Below are 22,019 nucleotides of genomic sequence, written 5' to 3'. Positions count from 1 at the left end.
CTGACCATGCAGACCTTTAATTGACCGGCTGTCGTTGTGTGGGTGTGGGTTTGGGGGGGGGGGGGGGACTTGTTATTAGGAGGCCGGACCTTGTGGGTCGTGTCCAAGTCGGGGAAATGGAGGCGCTGTGAGGTGGAAATGCATCCTGAGATCCAGTGCAGGTTGTTTACCCCCCTCCCCCTGATGCTAAATTAAACACGACAGGTGTACACAGGGACGTGGGGGCAGCAGTTCTCACCCTGTTGATGCTGGCTTAACCACTTCAGGATTTTACAGTGTAAATGTGTATGGTCAGCATGTGTGGTGATTGATTATGGAGAGTCTGTGTGCAGTGGTGTATATACTGAGCCTGTGTACGGTGGTGTATACGCTGAGCCTGTGTATGGTGGTGGTATGCGCTGAGCCTGTGTACGGTGGTGGTATGCGCTGAGCCTGTGTACGGTGGTGGTATGCGCTGAGCCTGTCTACGGTGGTGGTATGCGCTGAGCCTGTCTACGGTGGTGGTATGCGCTGAGCCTGTCTACGGTGGTGGTATGCGCTGAGCCTGTCTACGGTGGTGGTATGCGCTGAGCCTGTCTACGGTGGTGGTATGCGCTGAGCCTGTCTACGGTGGTGGTATGCGCTGAGCCTGTCTACGGTGGTGGTATGCGCTGAGCCTGTCTACGGTGGTGGTATGCGCTGAGCCTCTGTACGGTGGTATACAATCAGCCAGTTATGGTGACACTCTTTTTTGGCTGTACCGCTGATGCCCAGCCCCCGTTTCTCTCTGCTGAATGCCTCAAGTCTGGCCTTTTAGATGGTGCCTCCCCTGCTGGATCCGCGATTTGGGGCAGCCAAATGTGCCTGGGAGAGACATGTACGTGGGAAGGTGGTGAACAGGGGTGCATTTTGGTTGGAGGGAGCACGGCAGGGTTCCCACTGCCACGCGGTTTGGGGGTTTGTACCCCGACACGGCTCTCTGTGGAGAGCTGGCACGTTCGCCCCAAGTCTCGCAGGATGTTTCGTTATAAATCATTCGAAATGTAGCCAGGGTGCCGTTTCCGTATCGTAATGCTGCTTCGGGCTCATTATCGCCTTCAGGGCCTGTCCCACAGACAGCATAGCCGAACCTAACGGCATACTTTGCAGGTTCTCTGCTCCTACCCTAGTTTTCTGTGATGCGATTAAAGTGTGGCACTCTGTTATGGGCTCTAAACCCATCTGTCTTGTTCCTATTGACTTTCCTCTGCTACTGGAAGCCTGTGAGAAAGAAGGCTTCATGCCTCATTTAGCGATAAACTGTGCTCATCAGTACCTTCAAAACGAGCCCGGCCATAAATCATTTGGACCCCAATAATCCAATTGAAGTTTGTGTGTGTGCGCGCGTGCGCGTGCTTGTTAATAGTTCCCTCCAAATGGATAACTGGATGATTTAGGGGCTGCTCTGAATGTCTGCGCGATTGACTCGAGCCGCTGTGGTTATTTGCTGAAAATTAGACTGTGATTACATAACAAGTACAGGGCACCTTAAATTCATTTAGCAGAGTGATTTCTCAGTACGACCAAAAATTGGATAAATTGACTAAAATACAATTTTCTATGGAAGGACCCATGATCCTCACGCATGCGTACTGTGTTGGAGTGTGCTGTTTGGTATGGCAGTGGTATTTTAGTAAGGCCTCCAGTGGCTGTTATATAGGTACCATCAGCTGTAGTGCGAGTTCCTGAAATGCCTCGGAATTTGCAGAGCTCAGCTGCTTGGTTCGTGGTCCCAATCCAGGCGGTCTCCCTAGTCAGCTGTTACCAGGGTCTCCTTCGGGTGGAACAGAATCAACCAGCAACTTCTAAACTCTTGTAGTCGGGGGAGGACATTTGACTGAGTGGAACTGCCGTCTGTAAGACATGTTACCTTTCCGTTGGTACCTCGTCCTGTCACCACTGACATCTGCTGCTTGGTGACCAGCAGTTGGCTGTATGCAGAGGACACTGTTTTCTGTCGCCCACTTCCTGCCTGGAGGGGAAGTAGTCAGACAGCGGCGATGATTGATTGTGTGGAAGCCGGGCAAGAGGCTAATTACAGCTCTGGAAAAAATTAAGAGACCTCTTTATATCTTTAAAAAGATGCCTTTTTAATGCTGATTTCATGTTGGTTCTCCTGGCAGAAGACTACACTGAGTGGCAGGCTGCTTCCAGGCTCAAAGTTTCTAAGACAGCAGTAAACAAGGACAAAGTGAAGAGGAGACACTGGGAATGACCAAAAACCAGCCAGGTAAAGGGCAGAAGCGACTTTCTAATGCCAGAGATGACCGTCGATTTATCCGACAGTGCCTCATAAATCGGAGGATGACATCAAGTGACCTTCAAAAACAATGGGACACATTTAAGCGGTGTGAAGTGCTCTGCAAGGAAATGTTTGTAGCCTGTTCCTGGAAGCAGGGTTGAAGACCCACAAAGCAAGGAAGAAGCTCTTCATCAATGGGAGGCAGGGAAGAGCCAGGCAGTAGATTTTCCTCATGCGCACACCTATGAAATGAGAAATGGGTGAAACTGAAGGTTTTGCTGTGGTCTCTTAATTTATCCAGAGCTGTATAGACATAAAATGCCACTCCACCCTCAGTCTGTAGGTTTAAATTCTTGGCTGGGGGGGGGGTTATTACGCTTTTTTGTCTCCAGTAATAACTTTGGTGGAGAAATAACTTCGGCTCTGAAGAAGTGTGGTTTGAGTTTCTCTGTGCCGCAGCTCGGGGGGGCCGAGTGAAGGGGGTGTCGGGAAACGGGGGCAGTCCTCTCCTGGGACCAGCTACCTTGCGTCTTCCTGGCTGCTGTGGAGTGAGGAGAACCCGCCCCCCCCCCGGGTGATTTCCCTGGCTGGCATGGGAGGGGATTGATGTTCTCCTCCGTCTTTAATGGCTGTAATTTATAACGCACCAAACAAATGGAATAATTGCCAGGCATCGATCTGCAAGCCGGCACTGTGAGGGAGTTGGAAGAGGGAGTCCTGTGATCCCAGAAGGTTCACGTGCGATCAGGAACGCCCTTGCATTACGCACAACCCCCTAATCCCCCCCCCAAACAAAAATTTTCCTTTTGGTGGTCTGAGCTACTTCTCTGGTGTTCACTCCTTGTTTCCGTATTTCTTTCAGGGGAGGGTTGAAAACAGGGTGGGGTAGGCCTGGGATGGGGTCGGGAGAGGGGGGGTCTAGACCACCCTGATATGGTTCTTCTCTGGCCTTTTGTCACCCTTGTGATCCTAGTAGGAGCTGAGATCCTGATTCGTTGGATTATCAGGGATCCAGAAAGCAAGCAGACCCAACAGTAGTTTAGTTAAGGCTTCTTTCTAGTTAATAATCATTAAGTTGGACCGCCCGCCCACCTCTTTTATAGGCATCCTGACAACTACTTGGTTTGGGAATGGGGGACAGCCCCCCCCCCCCCATCCCAAAACTCTGTTCCTCCTTTTCTATGATCCTTTAATCCATTTTGAGATGGCAGCGGTAGCAGGACTCAGAAGCATAAGGCCGCAGGTCCCGATGCATCATCAATCTGTCGCCCCACATGTTGTTATTTACAAATGAAGATTAACATGCATGTCCTGTAACGCTCCTTTAGCTGTTAGGCATATTCTGTTGTATTGTCCTTCATTAGCTCCCTTTGGCATATTTTACCATTTTACTGACTGCGTTTTATCGCGAAACAATCTTAAACGTCTTATTTCGGTTGTTTTGACTGTTTAAAGAATTTTATAATCATTTATGAAGTTTTAACCTTTTCAGTTGTTCAGTCTGTTTTACTGTTGGTAGGACTGTGCGACATCACATCGCGATATACTCACGATTATGCGGCCCATGCACGATAATTACCACGACTTTAGCTGATTTATTATCGCCTACAATTTGGTAAGCAGATTAGTAGTGCGCCTAATTATCGTTATGTTTAACAAACGTGTCGGACTTAAAATTGCGAAAAGTACGGCCACACCACCAGCGTCTTTTTTTTTTTTTTTTTTTTTAACCTTGTTTATCCACAATATCTCCTTTCTCAAAAGATGTTATGGCGGCTGAGCTGTCCCTGTCATCACCACCACTTCAGTGCTTATCGCTTCCATGATTTACCAGTAGCGTGTTGTACGCTCCGCTAACTGAATGTAATAAACATAAGGGTACGCCAACTTTCTACAGATTACTAACTTACGGTCGTCACAGTATTCATCTCATTAATGTTTTAGGCATGCTACCTGCCCGTTTACTAAATTGTGGGCATAAGTAAATGTCCGTAAAGTACCGGAAAGCCGGCTTCCAGACAAACGTTTCACCTGTCATCTAAAACCCGGGTGATTATCATGCATGCGCCGTATATTTGCGAGTACGAGATGTGATACCGCGCCGTCGTAACTCTCCTATCTCTCGCCGTGAATAATGCCCTGGTTGTTGACATGGTGTTAAAAGTCAACGTAACCTAATTGCGAGTCTGCAGTTGCAGTGTGTTTGTGGATTTGGTGGGAATCAGATTGCACTCCAGAGCTGCATGCAGGCACCAGAAGCGCATGCATGCTCACACACCCGCTTCGACGCTGCCTTGAGATAAAGCCAGGTATTATTATTGCAATGAATGGCAAGCTTTCCTAGCGAGAGGTTTCTGCCGACCTGCCGATTGCCTGGCTTATGTGGTTTTGTGAGGAGGGGTAGCTGCGTGCTCCTGGATTAAATCGCCAGAGGCATTTCCGTGTTTCGTTTCCACCCGCGATCCGGTTTGGCACCGGCCTGATTATAGTCAAACTCGCTCTCGGCCCTGTACTGTTTACCGTGCTGTTTGTTTCGAGAAACCGGAATAATATAGAAGAGTTTCAAATGGGGAACTAGTCTCAGAATTAAAGGTGTGTTGGTTAGCAGCTGATAACCAAGGGGAAATGAGCTGCTGATCTGCGACTACAACCACAGAGCATTTGAATCTCATTCTCGTCATTGTCATGGAAATGTGGCTCTCACTTTTAATTGCTTTTTTAAACATTCACAGAAGAGAGGTGCCATTTACGCTGTAATGTAAATGTGATCAGGTTTATTCTGTGACATGTTCAGCTTCCGAATCGCCATCGCAAGTTAAGCAGTGTTTGTGTGCAAAGCTATCGAGGGCTGGCCACTGTTCACATTCAACTCCCGCTTGGTTTGTCAATTTGTTTAGTCGCTCATTTGTTTATTTTTGTTTGTTTGTTTGTTAGCTCATTTGTTCATTCCAAAGGTGGAGTTCGCGAAGACTGTCGGCACGGCGACATTAACGCCCCAGCGCCCGGCTTGGGTTCGGCTCGGCTTCCATCCACTTGGCCGTCTTATAACCTCCCTGTTTTTGGGACTTATGCTCTTCCTGCGTTGCTCAGCGGGGAAATAACTCGGGTGGAACAGCGTTGTGGTGAAAATAAAGAAGATTTATTATTAGGGTTCGTGGTTCTGTGATGGGATCGCGGAGAGGCGTGGTGCTGCCTACCGGGCTGTGCACTACGACTTTGGCACCAGGGGGCGTCCTGCAGAACCCCGCTGGGCCACACGACGGGTGCAGCTTTGTCATGACAGCTGGATCGTGAGAGCAGACCTGCTGTTACCCCATCACTGTGGGAATAACGTGGTAATTGCGGTCATTGTGGCACCGCCTCCCCAAGATGGGGCTTGCTGAGTCTCCCGTGACTGAGTCACTGTCTACGCCTGGGTGATCATCCCATTCAGTGTGTTAAGTGGCTCCGTGTTGGGGACAGTGGGGGGGGGGGGCAGGCAGCATTAGGTGTAATGGCGGGGTTCGTTAGTCAGTGCCCGCGCCTCATTCTCCATGATGGTCTCGCTGGACAGGTGCCATTCCTCCTCTTCCACCTCTGCCTGGGATCCCCCTTATTCCTGCGTAAGAGGCTTCTTATTTGTGCTGCCTGAGTAATATTCCCCCACTAGTTCGGACTTCTCTCCACAGTGAATCAGGAATTACTCCGAGACCCTTTTCTCCCCAAAGCTGTCATCTTGCTTCTGGAACAACTTAGTCATCCATTTATTTGATCGTTGGCTCCTTGAAGAGGCTTACTGCTTGGCTCTCAGAGATGCGGATAGACCATCTCATCAAACCGCCTGCCAAACTACCTGCCCGTGGCATTTACTCTTCCAGGGACTTGAACAAACAACTTTCTGACCCGGTGACACTGCAGAGCCCAGGGCACCCTGAAGTAATTTAGCAGACAACTCTTCTGCGGGGTGAGGTAACCCCCCCGCTGCTGGGGCTCGCCAGCCGGATGTTCTTAAGGAATAATGTGTTAAGGAGAAATCCCCCATGAAGCCCTCTGATGTTAGACACGCCCGTGTCCCAGTTGTAGTGGAGACTCTCAATGGGGACGAGGGAAGCTAGTGAATTAGATGCTCTCTGGCTGCCTGTAACGAGAGACTTTAATAATTGAAAGCCGCCCATGTGTCATGGCCGCTTACACAGTCCGTTTGAGTGTCTGTGTCGGCGCACGGTAGCATGCAGTTAGTTGGTAGCCTGGCAGTTCTCCCGTATGAAGCTCGCTGTATGAGGGCTGTGTTCAGGGTGAGTGACGTCGCGTTTTGCAGGCTCCTTCGAGGACCCCCAAATCAGTCAAGTTCAGGTTTTTTATTGTCCGAGGAATACAGTAACATTTTTGCGCCACAGTTGCGGGCGGGCGGGCAAAATGCGGTGCAGTAAGACCGAAGATGGCACTGAGCAGAAGTGCTGCAGCGGTCATGTGACACAGTGTCTTTCTCCTCTAACGTCATCGCTTATTTGCAGCCAGTCACTGTTCACGTCACATTATTTAAGCTGGGGCCCTTACCTCCCCACCCCCCCCAAGGCTCTCCCTGGGGTGGGAATCGATCCCCGCCAGTGCTCCGTTGGGCCTGTATGTCAGTCCAGTGGTGGCCTTGATATCGTGACACATGGACTGCGTCATTGACGGGAGCATACGCAGGGTGTCAGAGTGTCCCCCCCCCATTTAGTGTTCACAGCACGCTCGCCAGCACCTGAGCTGGGATATTTTGCCCCTCGAAGGAGAGCCTGCTGGGAGGAGGGCGAGACTACAGCATGTGTTTGTCCCCCCCCCCCCCCCCCGGCATGTTTAAGGCATCATGTAGGGGCTGGACTTGCTCAGCATTATAGCTATAGCTGAGTGGGACCCCCCTCTCTGTTCCAGTCCCCTGGGGCCACCTCCAGCTATAGGCAGGATGGCCAGCTGCCCAGGGCCCCCCAGTCACGTTGTGATGAAAGACCCATGATCACCCATGTTCTTTATAATAGGGCCTCCCACATAAAAAAAACTTTGTGTGGGGGCCCTGAAAAGGTAGAGCCACCCCCCCTCACCCTGTCCGTTCAGCCTTTCCATGGTCGAACACTCAGCCTGAAAGATTGATTTGAGGGTCACTTCAGGTTTATAGCTGCATGAGGTTTATTGTGGTTTAACAAGATGGCCGCTACCATTACAGCATAAGGGCGTGTCCTGTGGTCCGGACGCGTTGGGAGCGCGCTCAGCCAACCAGAGGGTTCCTCACGCGCCCGTGTGCTTCTCCGTGTGTGTGTGTGCGTGCGTGTTGCACGCTTAGCTTTGTCACGACGGCCTGGCTGGTGCGTGGTTGGCCGCCGGGGGTGTTTATGCAACGAGTCGGTGTGTTATGGGGGCGTTGGGTGTGAGGAGAGTGTCACTGTGTGTGTGGGGGCCTTGGGTGTGACTCCGAAACAATGAGATGCCTCCCCCTCCCTGGCCTGTTGTTGCAGATGAAGACCGTGAGCGTCGCCTTGGTGCTGTGCCTCAACGTGGGGGTGGATCCTCCCGATGTGGTCAAGACGTCCCCCTGCGCCCGGCTGGAGTGCTGGATCGGTGAGAGGACCCCCCCCATGCCTGTCAGTCATCCCATCTCCATGGCGACCCTAACAGTAGGGGATGAGCAAGATGGCACCAACCGCCCCAGATCTGAATCCTCTAATAGCTTCGTGCTGATTTTCATGTCATGGTCACTCTTGCAGCCAAGATGAATAAGGATGAGACCAAACGGGGTGGGGGGGCATGTTAGTGTGATGTCGGTGTAATGTTCTGTGTCCTGGTTCTTTTGTTCTCTCCCCAGACCCGTTGTCCATGAGCCCTCAGAAGGCACTGGAGACCATCGGGGCAAACCTGCAGAAGCAGTATGAGAACTGGCAGCCCAGGGTGAGTGGAGCCTGTGGGTGTTGGGGGAGGGGGGCGGGTACCACGGTGACCCAGGTGACCTTCTGAAGGGGCTTACAGCGCCACTCTGCTGTGCTCTGCTGAGCTGTGCTCCCCCCCCCCATGGCGGACTCAGTACACAGCCGGAGTGTGGTCACGTAAGGAATGCCCGTCTTCCACCTCCCTCTCTCTCCCTCCCTCCCTCAGTCAGTGGATCGTTTGGGGAGAGAGAACTCAAATGGAGATGCTCACGCCTGGCACCTGGGCCGGGTTTGGCAACGGTCCCCATGTGCGGACGCTGTTTGCAGTCCTCGTTCTAGGTTGCCGTTTGTGGTCCCTGTCACTGTTCTGGTCCCCTATGCATCCAGTTACACCCTGCCCGAACCAGTGCTTACTGGGTAGGGTGCTGCTTCTCCATTGCCCATAGAGCTCAGCGGAGCATAGCTTGGGCTGGGTGTGGGGGTGCCCCTCGCACCACACACCTCCCTTTCATCTATGCAGCTCCCCCTCCCGCAGCACCATGCCCCCCGCCTGTTCTCTCGGCCTCGCTGCTGTTGGACTTGTTTCTGAATTATTTATCAGTTTGCCTCTGCTGAAATATCTCTCCTGATTAAATCTGAGACTTTGTTTTATTGCCGGGGCCGACGTTTAAATCCCAGCCAGAGGGGAGCAGGGTGGGGGGGCGTGCGCCGCTCGGGGACTGTGCCGACGAGACCGCGTCCGCTGAACCACACGGGCAGATAAAGTGTGCGGTGTGGCCTGTTAAAGGTCACAGGGCTGCTGTTTGATGGGCTAAATGGCACGTGGCAAAGGGCACGTGCTCAGAGCCACTCCGGCAGGCTTGTCCTGCATGTGTGAAGATGGTGACACATGAGAGAGAGTCGACTGCATCAGCAGCGGAGGCCGGCTGCTCCGCAGATGCTTAGGTCACATGGGCTCCCTGGAATGAAGAGCCAGAGTCGGAGAGGGGCATGGGGGTGTTTAGAGAGGGGGCCAAACGTCGCCCCCTGCTGGACGTCAGTGCTATTCTCTGGGATTTGACCTGAGTGAACTGGGTGCTTGTGGCTCCTGTGCCATCAGTGTTATATGAGCGGGATTCGTGCGGCATGGCCAGGATCGGTCCACGGCTGATTGGCCAGAATCGGTCCACGGCTGATTGGCCAGGATCGGCCCACAGCTGATTGACCAGGATCGGCACACAGCTGATTACCCGTCACCTCCATCTAGCAGCCTGTTATCCATTTTTCCTCGTATGACTCTGAGCTGAATGGGCAGTTAGAAGATGGAGAAACGGCACATTGTCTTAGAAGTGAGCGATGTGTCTGTGGGCGCACGGGTGCGAATGTATCGCCGTGCCACTTTCTCTGCATCTTGCGGGCGCGGCAGAGCCGGAGAATGCGCCTGGGAGGGGGCGTCGGCTCCTGCCGGCTGATTCATCCGGGGTGTTTGTTTTTTTTTTTTTCCCCTTGCAGTGTGGGGGTGCGCGGTGTGCTTGGCTCGGCGTCTCGCGGCCGGCGCGCTGACGAGCTCCCGGGCCAGATGGCCGTGACTGTTACCGTCCCCGTGGCCCGGTTGCCGGATCCGGGGGCAGCGTTCCTGCACGGTGCCAAGAAGCAACACCGTGTTACAGTTCAACTTTTTAAGGCAGAGAAAACTTTGTCTGCAGCACGCTTGGTCGTGGCGTGACCGCCAGTCAGACCCCCCCCTACTGGGTGATACCCCCGCCCCCCTTCTGGGTGAATCCCCCGCCCCCCTGTGAGCTTGCTAATTGCCATACAAGCTCGCATGAAGCCCCGTTTGTCAGTGTCTGCCTTCGACCTGGGTGCCGTTATCGCAGCGATGGTGGGGTGGGTGGGCGGGGGGAGATGAAATATGCTCCGAATACGCCGGGGGGGGGGGGGGCGCGGCGCGTGGTACCAGTGCCGGGTGTGTAATGGTTTGTTTGTGCTTAAGCAGCAACAGATGCTGTCGCTCTCTGTAAACATTTGCTTTGGGGGCGAGATGCATAGCCACGCCGATCTCATTTGCCGACATTTGCTAATTGCCTGGCCATGATAGACTTTCTGGCCTGTTAACTGTTTTTCCCTTTAGTTATATTTGTTGTTCATTTCACATTAACGGTGCTGTTCCTGCACCTGTGCCCGTGCTCCCCTCCGCAGGTGGTGCGTTAGCGCGTCGCTGGGTGTTGTTTTCCCGTCCCTGCAATGTTGCCCTCGACGCGCTCCCCGAGACGGGGAGGGGATCTTGTGAAATTCTAGTGAGTCTGTGTCAGCTTGGCTTTTTTTTTTTTTTTTTTTTTTTTTAGTGGGTGGGGTTTGTTCGCTGCCAGGAAGTCCCTTGAAGTACTTCCAGATGGCACTGGGAGGAGGGAGCCGGGAGGAGCAGAAGCTCCCCCAGGAGAGGGCAGAGGGCGAGCATGGGCCAGTGGGGAAGCCTCCTTCCGCAGATTCAGGTGGCGCCTCCTGAAGGCTCTGTGTGGGCGGAGCTCCTTATTGGAGGGTCGTGGGCATGTCAGAGTTTTGAAGTTTTCCTGCGTTTCTTTTACCTTCCCCTGCCTTCCCATCTCATTCCCTTCCATTCCCTTCTGGCATCTTCATTAATCACCCCGGGAAAGTTCAGCTGATCCTGTCACTTCTATCCTGTGTGATCAGTCATCCTTAACTAGAGCACCTCTGCTTACGTTCCGGCTTTGCCCTTGACCCAGAAGGGGGGGGGATTGGTTGTAATCGACACTGTCTGACCCTAACCTCGCGATCTGATTAACCTACAGTAATTACCTCAGACGGTGAGCTGTTGCGTCTTTACGGCTGCCTTTCCTCCAGGTTTGTTTCATACTGAAATGATGCCTGAGATGCCCATGGTGACCGACCTGCCTGATCTGCTTTATTCCCCCTTTTCATGTGGCCATCCTTGTTGCCGTTTGCAGGTCTGTGTATATAAAACTGCTCCATTTTCTTAGCAAGTCGGTGAAAGCAGACGGATTTTCCCGTTAAACGAGATAATCGATAAGCCACGAGCGTAAGCGAGGCTCATCTCTGTACATCACGGGCAGAGTTTCGGCCGCGTTGCAGAGGAGCGATTCGAACAAGAGCCTTTTGCCACGATTGCAAAACATGATTGTGGCAGTTTGATTTACCGGATTTTTTTTAAAACCTGCAACACGACCGCATGCTTTTGCAACGTGGCATCAACAGTGAAGAAATAACAGTAATTTGGAAAAACCTTCCTGTCGTGCGGAATGGCGGGGTGTGGGCTCTCTGTTGAACTGCTCTGATTTCCCAGAATGCCCAGCAGGTCATTAGAGAACAACGGGGTTTCAGACAGACGTGTTTATGAATTGCTTATTATTTGACCTTGTAAAAATTCTTCTTGATAAATATTTACAGTTTTCCCTCTGTCGTCCTTCTTCTTAGTCATTGTCTGCAGATCTCCCTCCCCCCCCCTCCCACCTCCCCTCTATTTCTGTTCTCTGGGTTCCTGACAGCTGTCACCAGCCGTCGCCCGGAGTCGAAAGTGCAAGCGTCATATGAAAGGGAGTTAAAGTGCAGATCTGAGCCCCCCCTGGCGAGGAACTGAGCACAGATCCCAGCCTCCCTGGGGGGGTGGGTGGTGTGGGGTGTTGTGTGGTGACGGGGGGGGGGCCTTCGCTCCTGCGGGCACTGCTTATGCTGGAAAAGCCAGCGGAGATCGTGCCGCTGAAGGCTCGGGCCCTCACCGTGCCGTCTGATTTATTAAGGACACGAGCCGCTGTAAGCGATTGCCCCCGTCCAGCTGTAAGACGCTCGTTAATTTTCACAGGTGGTGCAGACCGTGGCAGATCCGAGAGCAGCTCCTCCAAGGCCGGTACGCAGAAATGGCTAATGGAGAGCCTAATTCCCCCCCCCCCCCCCCCTCAGCTGTGCCCCCCGGAAGCCTTCCCGCCACTGACATTATTGGTGCTGGAAGTTTCCGGAGACAGATGTTTGTCCTTTAAGAGGCGCAGGTGGAGCTATGGCTGAGTTCTTTGGGAAGCTGACCTGGGGGCGGCTTGTCGTTTGAAAATCAGGCTTAAATCCGGATGGGAGTGCTCGGGCCAGTTTAATCTATGGGTGGCACCCCCCCACCCCCCATATCACTGAAGGCGAGTTTAATTATAAGTGCCTCCCTGGGTGCCTGGAGAATGCAAAGCAGGGAAGGTTTTATTGGCCCCAGCGGCGGTGGGGGCCCATGCACCACTGGCTGTGGCCCCCCAGGCATACCACAGGCCCAGTTTATGTGCGATGTCACCCTGCTGCTGCCTGTACCCATGTGGTCGGTACGGGAGTCTGAGCGCCGATGGGCGTTTTTCTGATTGGCAGGTGCACAAATATGACATAACTGATGGTGATTGTTGTCTTTTGCGTAGATGGAACAGGCTTGCTGACACGCTGTCTCTCACTGTCAGGACACAGAGCACCGATTTGTACCTTTGCTTGTCACTGGGGCTGCACCTTCAAGGGTCTGCCGATTGTATCCTGAAGCTGTAGGTAATTGTTCCTTTTTAGATTCAGAATTGTACCTTCGAGAAATTCCCCTGAGTCCTTTTCTGTACCTTAAGAGGTACAATTTCCAAAGGCTAAGTGTACAATTGGCAGACCATTGTGGGTACAGCCCCAGGAACAAATTTGAAAGTGATACTATACCCAGGCCTGTAGGTTCTGTCATTACCGAGCTCAAAACAGATAGGAGTCCATGTTTTCTGTGGGTGGTGACAGTCTGCCTCTCAGACTGACATTTTTGTTTAAGCCTGTAGACTAATCGGTCAATGTCATCAATCTCGTGGGTTGGGGGGGGGTGGGCTCTGTTCTCACTTGGGAGTCTAACCCTTTAAAGTCTGGATTCTTTCTGGTCTTTTTTTTTGTTTTGCTGTGCGGAGTTCCATAAGAGTTACGGGTTCGAGATCCATCCTTCTGTGTGTGGAGCTGTTTGAGTCACCTCCCATCTCCAAAGGCCTGTGATTTGGGCCGGTAGCTGTCTCTGCCCCACACACGTGTGATGGACCGCCGTCCTGCAGAACACCGCCTGAGCTGCGATGGGCTCCACATCACCTTCAGGTGGCTGAATGGATGGATGTGTGTTGAATGGTCTTTTTTTTATTGTAAATGTTGTAATGCTTAAGGGAATGTCTCCCTAACAAATGCCAGTACTGACAGTTCCACAGAGGACTAGCTGCGGAGGCCTGCCCCTTTGTGGTAGGCGGGCCGCAGAGAGACCTGCACAAAGCCTGCATGAGGCTCGCACTCAGTGATGGTGTGAGTTTCCTTCTCCAGCCGACCTCCCCCCTTTCAGTGTATTTTTTTAGAAACATGGCAGCCTGGTCAGTTTGGGAGTATTTGTATATTTTTTTATTCTGTCCAGCTCATTCCTCCATCTCTGCCTGGTTTATCTCAGTTCATCCCTATGTCTCTACCCAGTTACACATACATAACGGGTAACGCATACATAATCTGTAGGTAACCCTGGTCGTTGTTGCCTTGTCGTCTTATCTTGTTTACTTTCATAAAATGGGTTTGTGGAGGTTCAAGTCGTCCATAAAGTCGGTCTTAACTAAGAGGGTTCAGACGCATCTGCCATTTGAATCTGCCTCCAGCGGCGTTTACAGGTCATGCGCACTGAGCGCGTGTGGACCGCAGGCTCCCTGTCACGTTCTGCACAATCAGAAAGTGTGTGTGTGTGTGTGTGTGTGTGTGTGTGTGTGTGTGTGTGTGTGTGCGTGCGCATGCACGTGCATGCAAGTGTACTCATGTTTTCCTGGCTGTCTGAAGATGACGATGTGTGTGGGTGTGTGTAGCCGTGGGTGAGTGTTGTGGATGAGTGTGCGTGCACGTGTGTGTGTGTGTGTGTGTGTGTGCACGTTGGCGGGTGTGCGTGACACACTGCAGTACTCGCTCCTTGACTTTTTCCCGCTTCTTGCCCATAATCTTAATTTTTTTTTTAAAGTGCCGTTTCCATGGTGACAGCGAGGGAAGGACACCCCATCTCGCCGCTCTGCGTTACGAAAGCTGGTGTCTGCCTCGGCGCAGTCCTCTCTCGCTGCTCCAGGTGTCGCCTCGCCCCAGCAGTGTCACGCCCCCCCTCGCGGTCTGATAATGCCATACGGCACAAGAGGCCGATTGCGTTGTGGAGGGCGGGGCCTCGGCCGCAGGACGCAGAGGCCGTCTGCCCCGTGCCGTTCCCATAGCCAACTTTGCTATTTTTAAATCTGCCTTTTCTGTTTCGCGCAGCCAGCTAATTTACCGAAATAACGTTACTCCAAATGGAGGTGATGTGCTGCTGGTTTCCATACACTCCATATATTACTCATTAAAGTGCTTTCCCTGCTAAAATTAGTAATTTTCTTTTAAGCTAAATAAGGTATGCGGTAGTCAGGGTGGGACTGCTATCCGAATAGCTGAAGAGTGGTGTGCGTTTGGTCAGGGGTGGGATTCTTATTTCTGTGGCTTCAAGAGTCACTTTGCGGCCCCCACTCCGCTCCCTCAGGTGTTTCAGAAACTAAACTAAATGCTACTGAGTCAGAAGGTTCTAGGTAGCTGATTAGCAGAACGTGCTGCTTCAACGTCTGCCAAATAAGGAACATGTATGTGTTTTTTTTTTTTTTGTAATATTTGATGTAATGACTATTTGTGGCCCACAGGAGGCCCCCAACCCTCAGGGGCCCTATGCAAATGTGTGGTTTGAGTGGTTGCATATGTAGCCACCAGTTTGGTCAGTTTGTAAACACTTTGTGCGGTTCTGGTTCTAATGGCAGGTTCCGTTTACCGATCCTTTCATGCGCTGTTCTGTCGGCCGTCCGGTGAAGAGATGTAGTTGGTTTAGGTGTGATTTTTTTTTTTCTCTGCGTTCTTCGTGCTGCGTTCGGTTTATGCTGGCAGCTGGGTCGACTCGTCCCCCACAGTTCGGGATCGGGACCGTAGAGTCGGGTTACTGCCCCGTGGAGTCGGAGTGGCCAGCGTGAAATAGAATTTCACTAGAATTTCCCAGAGGAACCTTCCCGAGGGATTAATAAAGTTCTATCTATCTATCTATCTAAATCTGGTGTATTCCATACCAGTCCTGTATGGCGAAGGAGCGATACGAATTCCGCGGCCGTAGTCGTGTAACGGAAGCGCGTGATGGAGCCCCTGTGACAGTGTTTGTACGGTTTGGCGTCCGTCAGGCTAAATTTCAGCTTCAGTCCGTTCCTGAAGCACATCGATTATCACACTTTTTTAATGAGTAATCTTAACGGGTACAACGCTATCAAGCAGGTGTGGGACCTTCACGTCACAAGACCTCATGGAGGGCCCCGTTATTGAGAATATTGTGTGGGGTGGGGGGGGGGGGGCATCTTTGGTGGTTTATTTTGAGTTTTGTAGCTTTAGGTCAATGTGCACTAGACAGCTTCACATGTTACTCACGTTGGAGGCGGGAACGTCCTGTTGGGGAATGTTGGACCAACGCTGTATATTTTCCCTTTGTGAAGGTGGATAATCAGATGTTTTTTTGAAAGAGGGAGGTGTAAAAATGTAGCTGGGGAGTCCTGCCCTGATGGGGGGGGGGGTAATCTCTGCAGCACCTCCTGCCTCTGCACTTTATTTGAGACCCAATTTTGCTTTATTTAGTCGCCCACTAGTCGCCTATGTCTGGGTCTGTGCCGCTACGCCTCAAACCCCCCCAACGTGTCACATCCCCTCCTCCTGTCGGCCATGGGCCAGCGCCCCCCCCGGTACCTTTGCCCTTCCCAATTTCCGCTCCCTCCCGCCGGCCTGTGAACGTGCTAACAAGCCGCACCCTCCTCGCGTGTCCAAGAACCAGCTGGGTTCCGTGTGCGACTAATTAAAGCTGCTTTTTTTGAGGGGGGGGGGGGGGGGGCTCTGCCTGAGGTCATGCCCGCCCCTCCCTCCTTTTAAATATTGATCTTTTTTTTATGCAGTCCTGAAGCTTCCTAATCTGGTACATTATAGCCGGTTAGCGTGCAGCTGGACTCCTCCACGCTAGCAGGCCTCAGTACAGGAGGTGTGTTTTCCGGACTCTGTAAGCCGCGGCCGCTCTGCCTCTCAGTACCTCTGCAAAGGGCGTCGGCGTTCAGAACCAGAGCTGATCTGTCTGCCGGCTAAAGCACAAAAGCCCGCCGTGTTTCCCATCCCATCAGAACGGTTAGAAAAGGCGTCTTCTGTGCCCCTAACCTGCCTGTGAACCAGCAGGGTCAGGGATCCTAAGCCCCGGGTCCTGTGTGCCCGTCTTCGGTAAGGTGGCACCCTGATAGGTCTCCAGCCTCACACTGGATGTTGCTGTGAAGCGATTGGCGAGTGGAAGCTTTGGCCGCTGTGAACGTGATGTGGCGTGACAGGTCCTGGGGCCCCCTTAGCAGGCCGCGTCGCCCCTTAGCAGGCCGCGTCGCCCCTTAGCAGGCCGCGTCGGCCCTTACAGCAGGCCGCGTCGCCCCTTACAGCTGGCCGCGTCGCCCCTTACAGCTGGCCGCGTCGCCCCTTACAGCTGGCCGCGTCGCCCCTTACAGCTGGCCGCGTCGCCCCTTACAGCAGGCCGCGTCGCCCCTTACAGCAGGCCGCGTCGCCCCTTACAGCAGGCCGCGTCGCCCCTTACAGCAGGCCGCGTCGCCCCTTACAGCAGGCCGCGTCGCCCCTTACAGCAGGCCGCGTCGCCCCTTACAGCAGGCCGCGTCGCCCCTTACAGCAGGCCGCGTCGCCCCTTACAGCAGGCCGCGTCGCCCCTTACAGCAGGCCGCGTCGCCCCTTACAGCTGGCCGCGTCGCCCCTTAGCTGGCCGCGTCGCCCCTTGGTTACCCCTTTGTCTGCCGTGTGCCCCTTTTCTGGTGCTTACATCCCCGCGGTGCCCTATTACAGCAGTGCTCGGTTCGGCCGCGTCGAGTCCGTGGCCTGTGTGGCATCCAGTCTGGGCTGGGTCTCCAGCCTCGTCTCGCCCTATCAGCATAATTTTATAATTTTATGCTATTTTATTGGGTGCTTTTTTTGGCCCCCGTTTGGAGACTTTTGATATTTTGGTGCATATCCGTAAAAGGATGGAGCTCTTGTGATCGTAGTGGCCAGTCACATGTGAAAATTCCCCTGCTATGTAATGATGTGCAGTGCTTTCTTTTTTCTCCTGAGAAGGATGTTATTGCTGCTGCCAAGTATGTAACGGTGTAGACTTGGTAGGGATCAAATCAACCCTGAACCCCCCGCCCCCTAAACACACTCGGTACTCCCACAGTACTGCTGTGGACATGCTCCTGCTGGCCATACCCAATTCTTCGCCCGTGCCAGTATGACATTTTGCTCCTTTTTGTGTGGGAAACCCTGAAGGTCAAAGAGGTCCTGAGGGAGGTTCAGATTTGCCTCTTAGCTGGATCGTCTCAGGTGGGACTGAGGGATGCTGGCTGTTTGTGAGCAGCACGTTTACGCCGTTCTCACGGGGGGGGGGGGGCGTTCCGCAGAAGCTGTGGCCTTTTCAGATCGTGAAACCAGACCGTGACCCTGCGGTCAGCTCCCATCTCCCACTCTGCTACCTGTTGTCACCTGATCTGATCACGTGACCCAGATGCAGACCTGTGGCTAATCCCGGGGCGCCGAGAGAGGCCGACCTGCCACTCGTGGAGCTCTCGCATGATTGATTGTGCGAGCGGGTGGGGAATGAGACGCAGCTCTGGTGTGTGTGTGTGTGTGTGCGTGCGTGCGTGTGTGTGTGTGTGTGTGTGTCTGTGTGTGTCTGTGTGCGTGTGTGTGCGTGCGTGTGCGTGTGTGTACACACGCACATGCTGAGGGTCCTGGGTTCTGGGCCTTTTTGTGTTTTCAGGGGGGCCTCATGGGGACCGCTGAAGGTACCGGGGTGGGGGGGGTGTACTGAGCAGCAGAGGAAGACAGATGAGTGGGTGAAGCAGGTCAGGGTCTGCATGCATTAAATAAGGCAGGCGGTAGCTGGTCTCCTAGGGGTGGGAGGATCTTGTCAAAGCCTCGTTCTCAGTGCAGCAGGTAGGGTCTAGGGAACGTGCTGACCCCCCCCCCTCTCCTGAAGCCACAGGGAATGCGCCTCTCTATCAGAGCCGGGTGTGGCGCCATCTACAGGGTGTCCGACGTCATTCCATGACTGGTCGTGACCAGTACTGTCAGTATGCATGTGTGTGCCGAGCGCAGCCCCTCCCAGACTGGCAGCTGGTCCCAAAGCCATCGGCTCTGTGTAAATTACACCCATGAACTTCCTGCAGCCCCCACACTCTGCATTCACCATGCCCGAGGAATTAGAATGGGAATGTTGATTTATTTTAAGTGCCGTTCCCCTTCGTTATCTTGGAGCTGAGTGGAGCGGAAACAGAAAGAGAGTGTGTTTTTCCCCGTGCCATTGGCCCTGGGGACCGGGGGGGGCAGGCCGCAGGCCGGGCTTGTTGCTCTGCAGCCCTGCTCCAGTGTTTTACTCCCTCCTTAAAGGCAGCTGCCCGCAGGCAGGGCCCCCGACAGAATAACACTCGCATTAAATGCATTAATCACCAGCCTGGTGCTGTGCGCCACAATTAGATGCATTATTTAAGCATCCAGTGACACGGCATTTTATCTGGGAGCCAGTGCAGGGGAACGGCAGGGTACAGGCTGGTGGGGGGGGTGGCTCACACGGCCTCCTACGTCCCTGGTTAAATAGATGGTTGGGTGGGGCAGCAGGAGCACCGAACGCGCCAGGCTGTGTGGAAAATCAAGGTGCCAGGCCCGCCGCTCGCTACTATGGGCGGGGGGCAGAGCCTCGGTCCTCAAGCACACACACACACACACACACACACACACACGCACACACACACACACACACACACACACCAATCACAGGCTTCTCACGCCAAACGTCCGCCGTACTGGATGAGCGACCACGTGGAGCCGTGTGCGACATTGCCCATCTGCAAGGCTGGGGGGGGGGGAGTCGGGGTAAGCGGGAGATGGGGGGTTGAAATATCAACGTGAGAAAGAAAGGAACTTTCTGGCAGGTTTGCTTGTGTTGTTATAGACCAGGTACAGCAGAGGCACTTCACCGCACGTGTGTAGGTGTTTATGGCAATTTTGGAGAGCCCTCCTCTATCCTTGGGAAACCACAAATGTGAAAATGCCCACCTCCCAAACCCCAAACTTAATGGAAAAGTTAGTCAGTAATTTAATTATATCAACCCCCACCCCCCCTGTGCTTTACGGTGTGAGCGGGGGGGGGGGGGGGGGGTCTTCACTGAAAACGTGCTGCGAGGAAGCAAGTGATTTACCATCATGAGACAAATGAGAAGGGAAGTCATTACTGTAAAGACACATGGCTCTAAATAGCAGCCTGGGGCAGAGAGGTGTGTGTGTGTGTGTGTGTGTGTGTGTGTGTGTGTGTGTGTGTGTGTGTGTGTGTGTGTGTGTGTGTGTGTGTGTGTGTGAGGCTTCAGAATGAGGCCCCGTTTGAAAGTAGCCGTCTGACAGTTTGGCGTTTGTCACATCAGAATGGTATATATCATAAATGTGAGATGCTACGCCGCTGTCAGCCTGTGTCCATGGCGATGAAGCAGCCTGTGTCCATGGCGATGAAGCAGCCTGTGTCCATGGCGATGACGGCTCTTGACGGAGCAACGGTGAAGTCAGACTCCCCCAGATCAGAGGACCCATCCCATGTATCTCCTGTCCCTGCTATGACCTTTCGGATGCATCATAGGAGAGTGAAGGTGTTTCGGGCACCCGGTCATCGCAGTGAATTGCAGCTGGTCATCGCAGTGCACTGCAGCTGGACTTCATGAGGTAATGCAGGCCTTAACCACAGCGCTGTAGAGGCACCCTGTATCACTGCCCCCCGGAACTCTTCTAGGGTGGTGAGCCCTTGGATTCTTTAGTCCCATGTTTTCCTGAGGTCTCCATAACTTCATGTAACCCTTCATAAACACGTTCTTATTCTTAAAAGCCCTCTGAGGATCTTTTCCCAGAAGTGCTGTCCAACCATGTTCTTACATTTACTCAGCAGGTAGTCTCAGCCCTCCATCTGCTGACTGATTGATGATGCTCTCACCCCCCCCCACACAAACAAAATAAGGCACAGGTTCAGTGTGACTTGACATACGGTTTGTGAGAATGTGATTGACTGATTGGCTACACGTCTGGCTGACTGAGCATGTGATTGGCTTATCGATGGACGTTCCCATATTGGTCTACCCCAGCGAGGCTGATAACCCCCCCCCCCCCAAGTCGTGTACTGTGGTGTGGGGGAGCCTTGGGGGAGATGATGTAGTGATGATACCCACTGCCTGGACCTCAAGGCTCCATGTGGGCGGATCATCCTAAGTGGGTCTTAATGCTGTTGCCACCTGCTGCTGCCTAAGTTTGCTGTGAACCTGTGATCCTGTCACAAGGTGATTCAGCACCAGGCTGTGGGGTGGTCAGCGTTGGGCAGTAAAGCCCAGTGAGGATGCCAACCATGAGGCCCCCCCCCCCCTCACGGGACTCTCAGCTGTTTGGCCTGAGCCTGAATGGTACCAGCGATTAGCCAGTCTCGTTTGCATGGGCAATACAGGCGCTGTTCCTGAAGCTGTGATGATCCGGTCCGGCGCTGTTCCTGAAGCTGTTGTGATTATCCAGCCCTGCACTGTTCCTGAAGCTGTTGTGATTATCCAGCCTGGCGCTGTTCCTGAAGCTGTTGTGGTTATCCAGCCTGGTGCTCTTCCTGAAGCTGTTGTGATTATCCAGACTGGCGATCTTCCTGAAGCTGTTGTGATTATCCAGCCCTGCGCTCTTCCTGAAGCTGTTGTGATTATCCAGCCCTGCGCTCTTCCTGAGGTCTCGCTGCTGCAATTCGTCTTATGGTCTCTGTTCCACACTTTCATCATCCTCCATGACTGTGGTGTTAAAGATGTGTGCGCATCTCGTTGGAACAAATTACCATGTGGGAAAAACTCTTATTTATCCTCCTGCCTTCCATGAATTCTTAAGAGCACAGAGATGAAAGTCTCTCTCCATCAAACCAGAGTTCATTTGTGAAATATCCAAGCATATTTTTTTTGCCTTAGTTCTTAGAAATCCCTTCCAAAATTAATTTAACAAATAAAAGGAACTACTTTAATGACCAGATTTAGTTAGTGTCTAAGTTACTTTTAACAACTGCTTTGTCATTGTGTGGTGTCTCCTTCTCTGTGATAAGACCCGTCCCAAACCGCTCCCATTAGTTTTGGCCATATTTTCTGAGGGTGTTTCGATTGGTGTTTAATCAAGGGTACGTGGCCTTTAAGAATCTACGCCCCTTCCAGAGCCAGGCGTCACACTGGCCGGAATGTGGGTGTGTCCCCCTTACTGTCGCCCTATAGGTTACGTGGCTCTAATGGGCATTTTTAATGTGTTTACAGAAGGGTGCGAGTTTTATTTGGCTGTTAACTGAGCTCTGAGATTCCAAATATTTCTGTATGTTTAATTTTTTAGCAATCCGTGTGGTAATGGCTGCACTGGGAAAGCTAATAAACCTGCTACCTCCTGCCAGAGTGCTGGAAAGATCCTTTATCCATTTAACTGCAGTGAGGCCTGGATGGCGCCCAGTAAATGTGAAGAATACTCCTGTTAATTGCCTGTTTTCAAGACCGAAAGTACAAAACATGTTAACTTGGGATGGGGCGACAGTGTCTCGACTGCGTTAGCGTCCAGAGACCCGAGTGGAGTACGGGATTACAGTGAGGCACTGCAACTGTTAGCTCGAAGGGAAGACTTCCCAGAAAGGGGATATTTGGGAGTGATATAATGAGCCGTATGAGAAGGGTGCGAAACTCGGCGGAAGGCGTGTATCTCAGCAGTGAAAATCATACGGTGGAGGTTCTCCAGGTCCCAATGCTACTATGATTCCCCTCCTAAAGCCTGATATTAGG

The 22,019-nt window shown here is 52.8% G+C and overlaps 1 protein-coding gene across 5 annotated transcripts in view; it reads left to right on the top strand.

Annotated features, from left to right (window-relative positions):
* rptor (regulatory associated protein of MTOR, complex 1) overlaps positions 1-22,019 on the top strand; it is a 106,199-nt gene that overhangs the window by 10,447 nt on the left and 73,733 nt on the right. For all 5 annotated transcript variants that reach the window (XM_049015392.1, XM_049015388.1, XM_049015390.1 and 2 more), the window contains exons 3-4: positions 7,732-7,834; positions 8,079-8,161. In XM_049015392.1, the coding sequence (XP_048871349.1) occupies positions 7,732-7,834; positions 8,079-8,161 (186 nt within the window). The remainder of the gene's footprint in view (positions 1-7,731; positions 7,835-8,078; positions 8,162-22,019) is intronic.

This window comes from Brienomyrus brachyistius, chromosome 5 (assembly GCF_023856365.1).
Source record: "Brienomyrus brachyistius isolate T26 chromosome 5, BBRACH_0.4, whole genome shotgun sequence".
In the NCBI taxonomy this organism is placed as follows: Eukaryota; Metazoa; Chordata; class Actinopteri; order Osteoglossiformes; family Mormyridae; genus Brienomyrus; species Brienomyrus brachyistius.
This window is presented reverse-complemented; position numbering and strand designations above follow the sequence as displayed.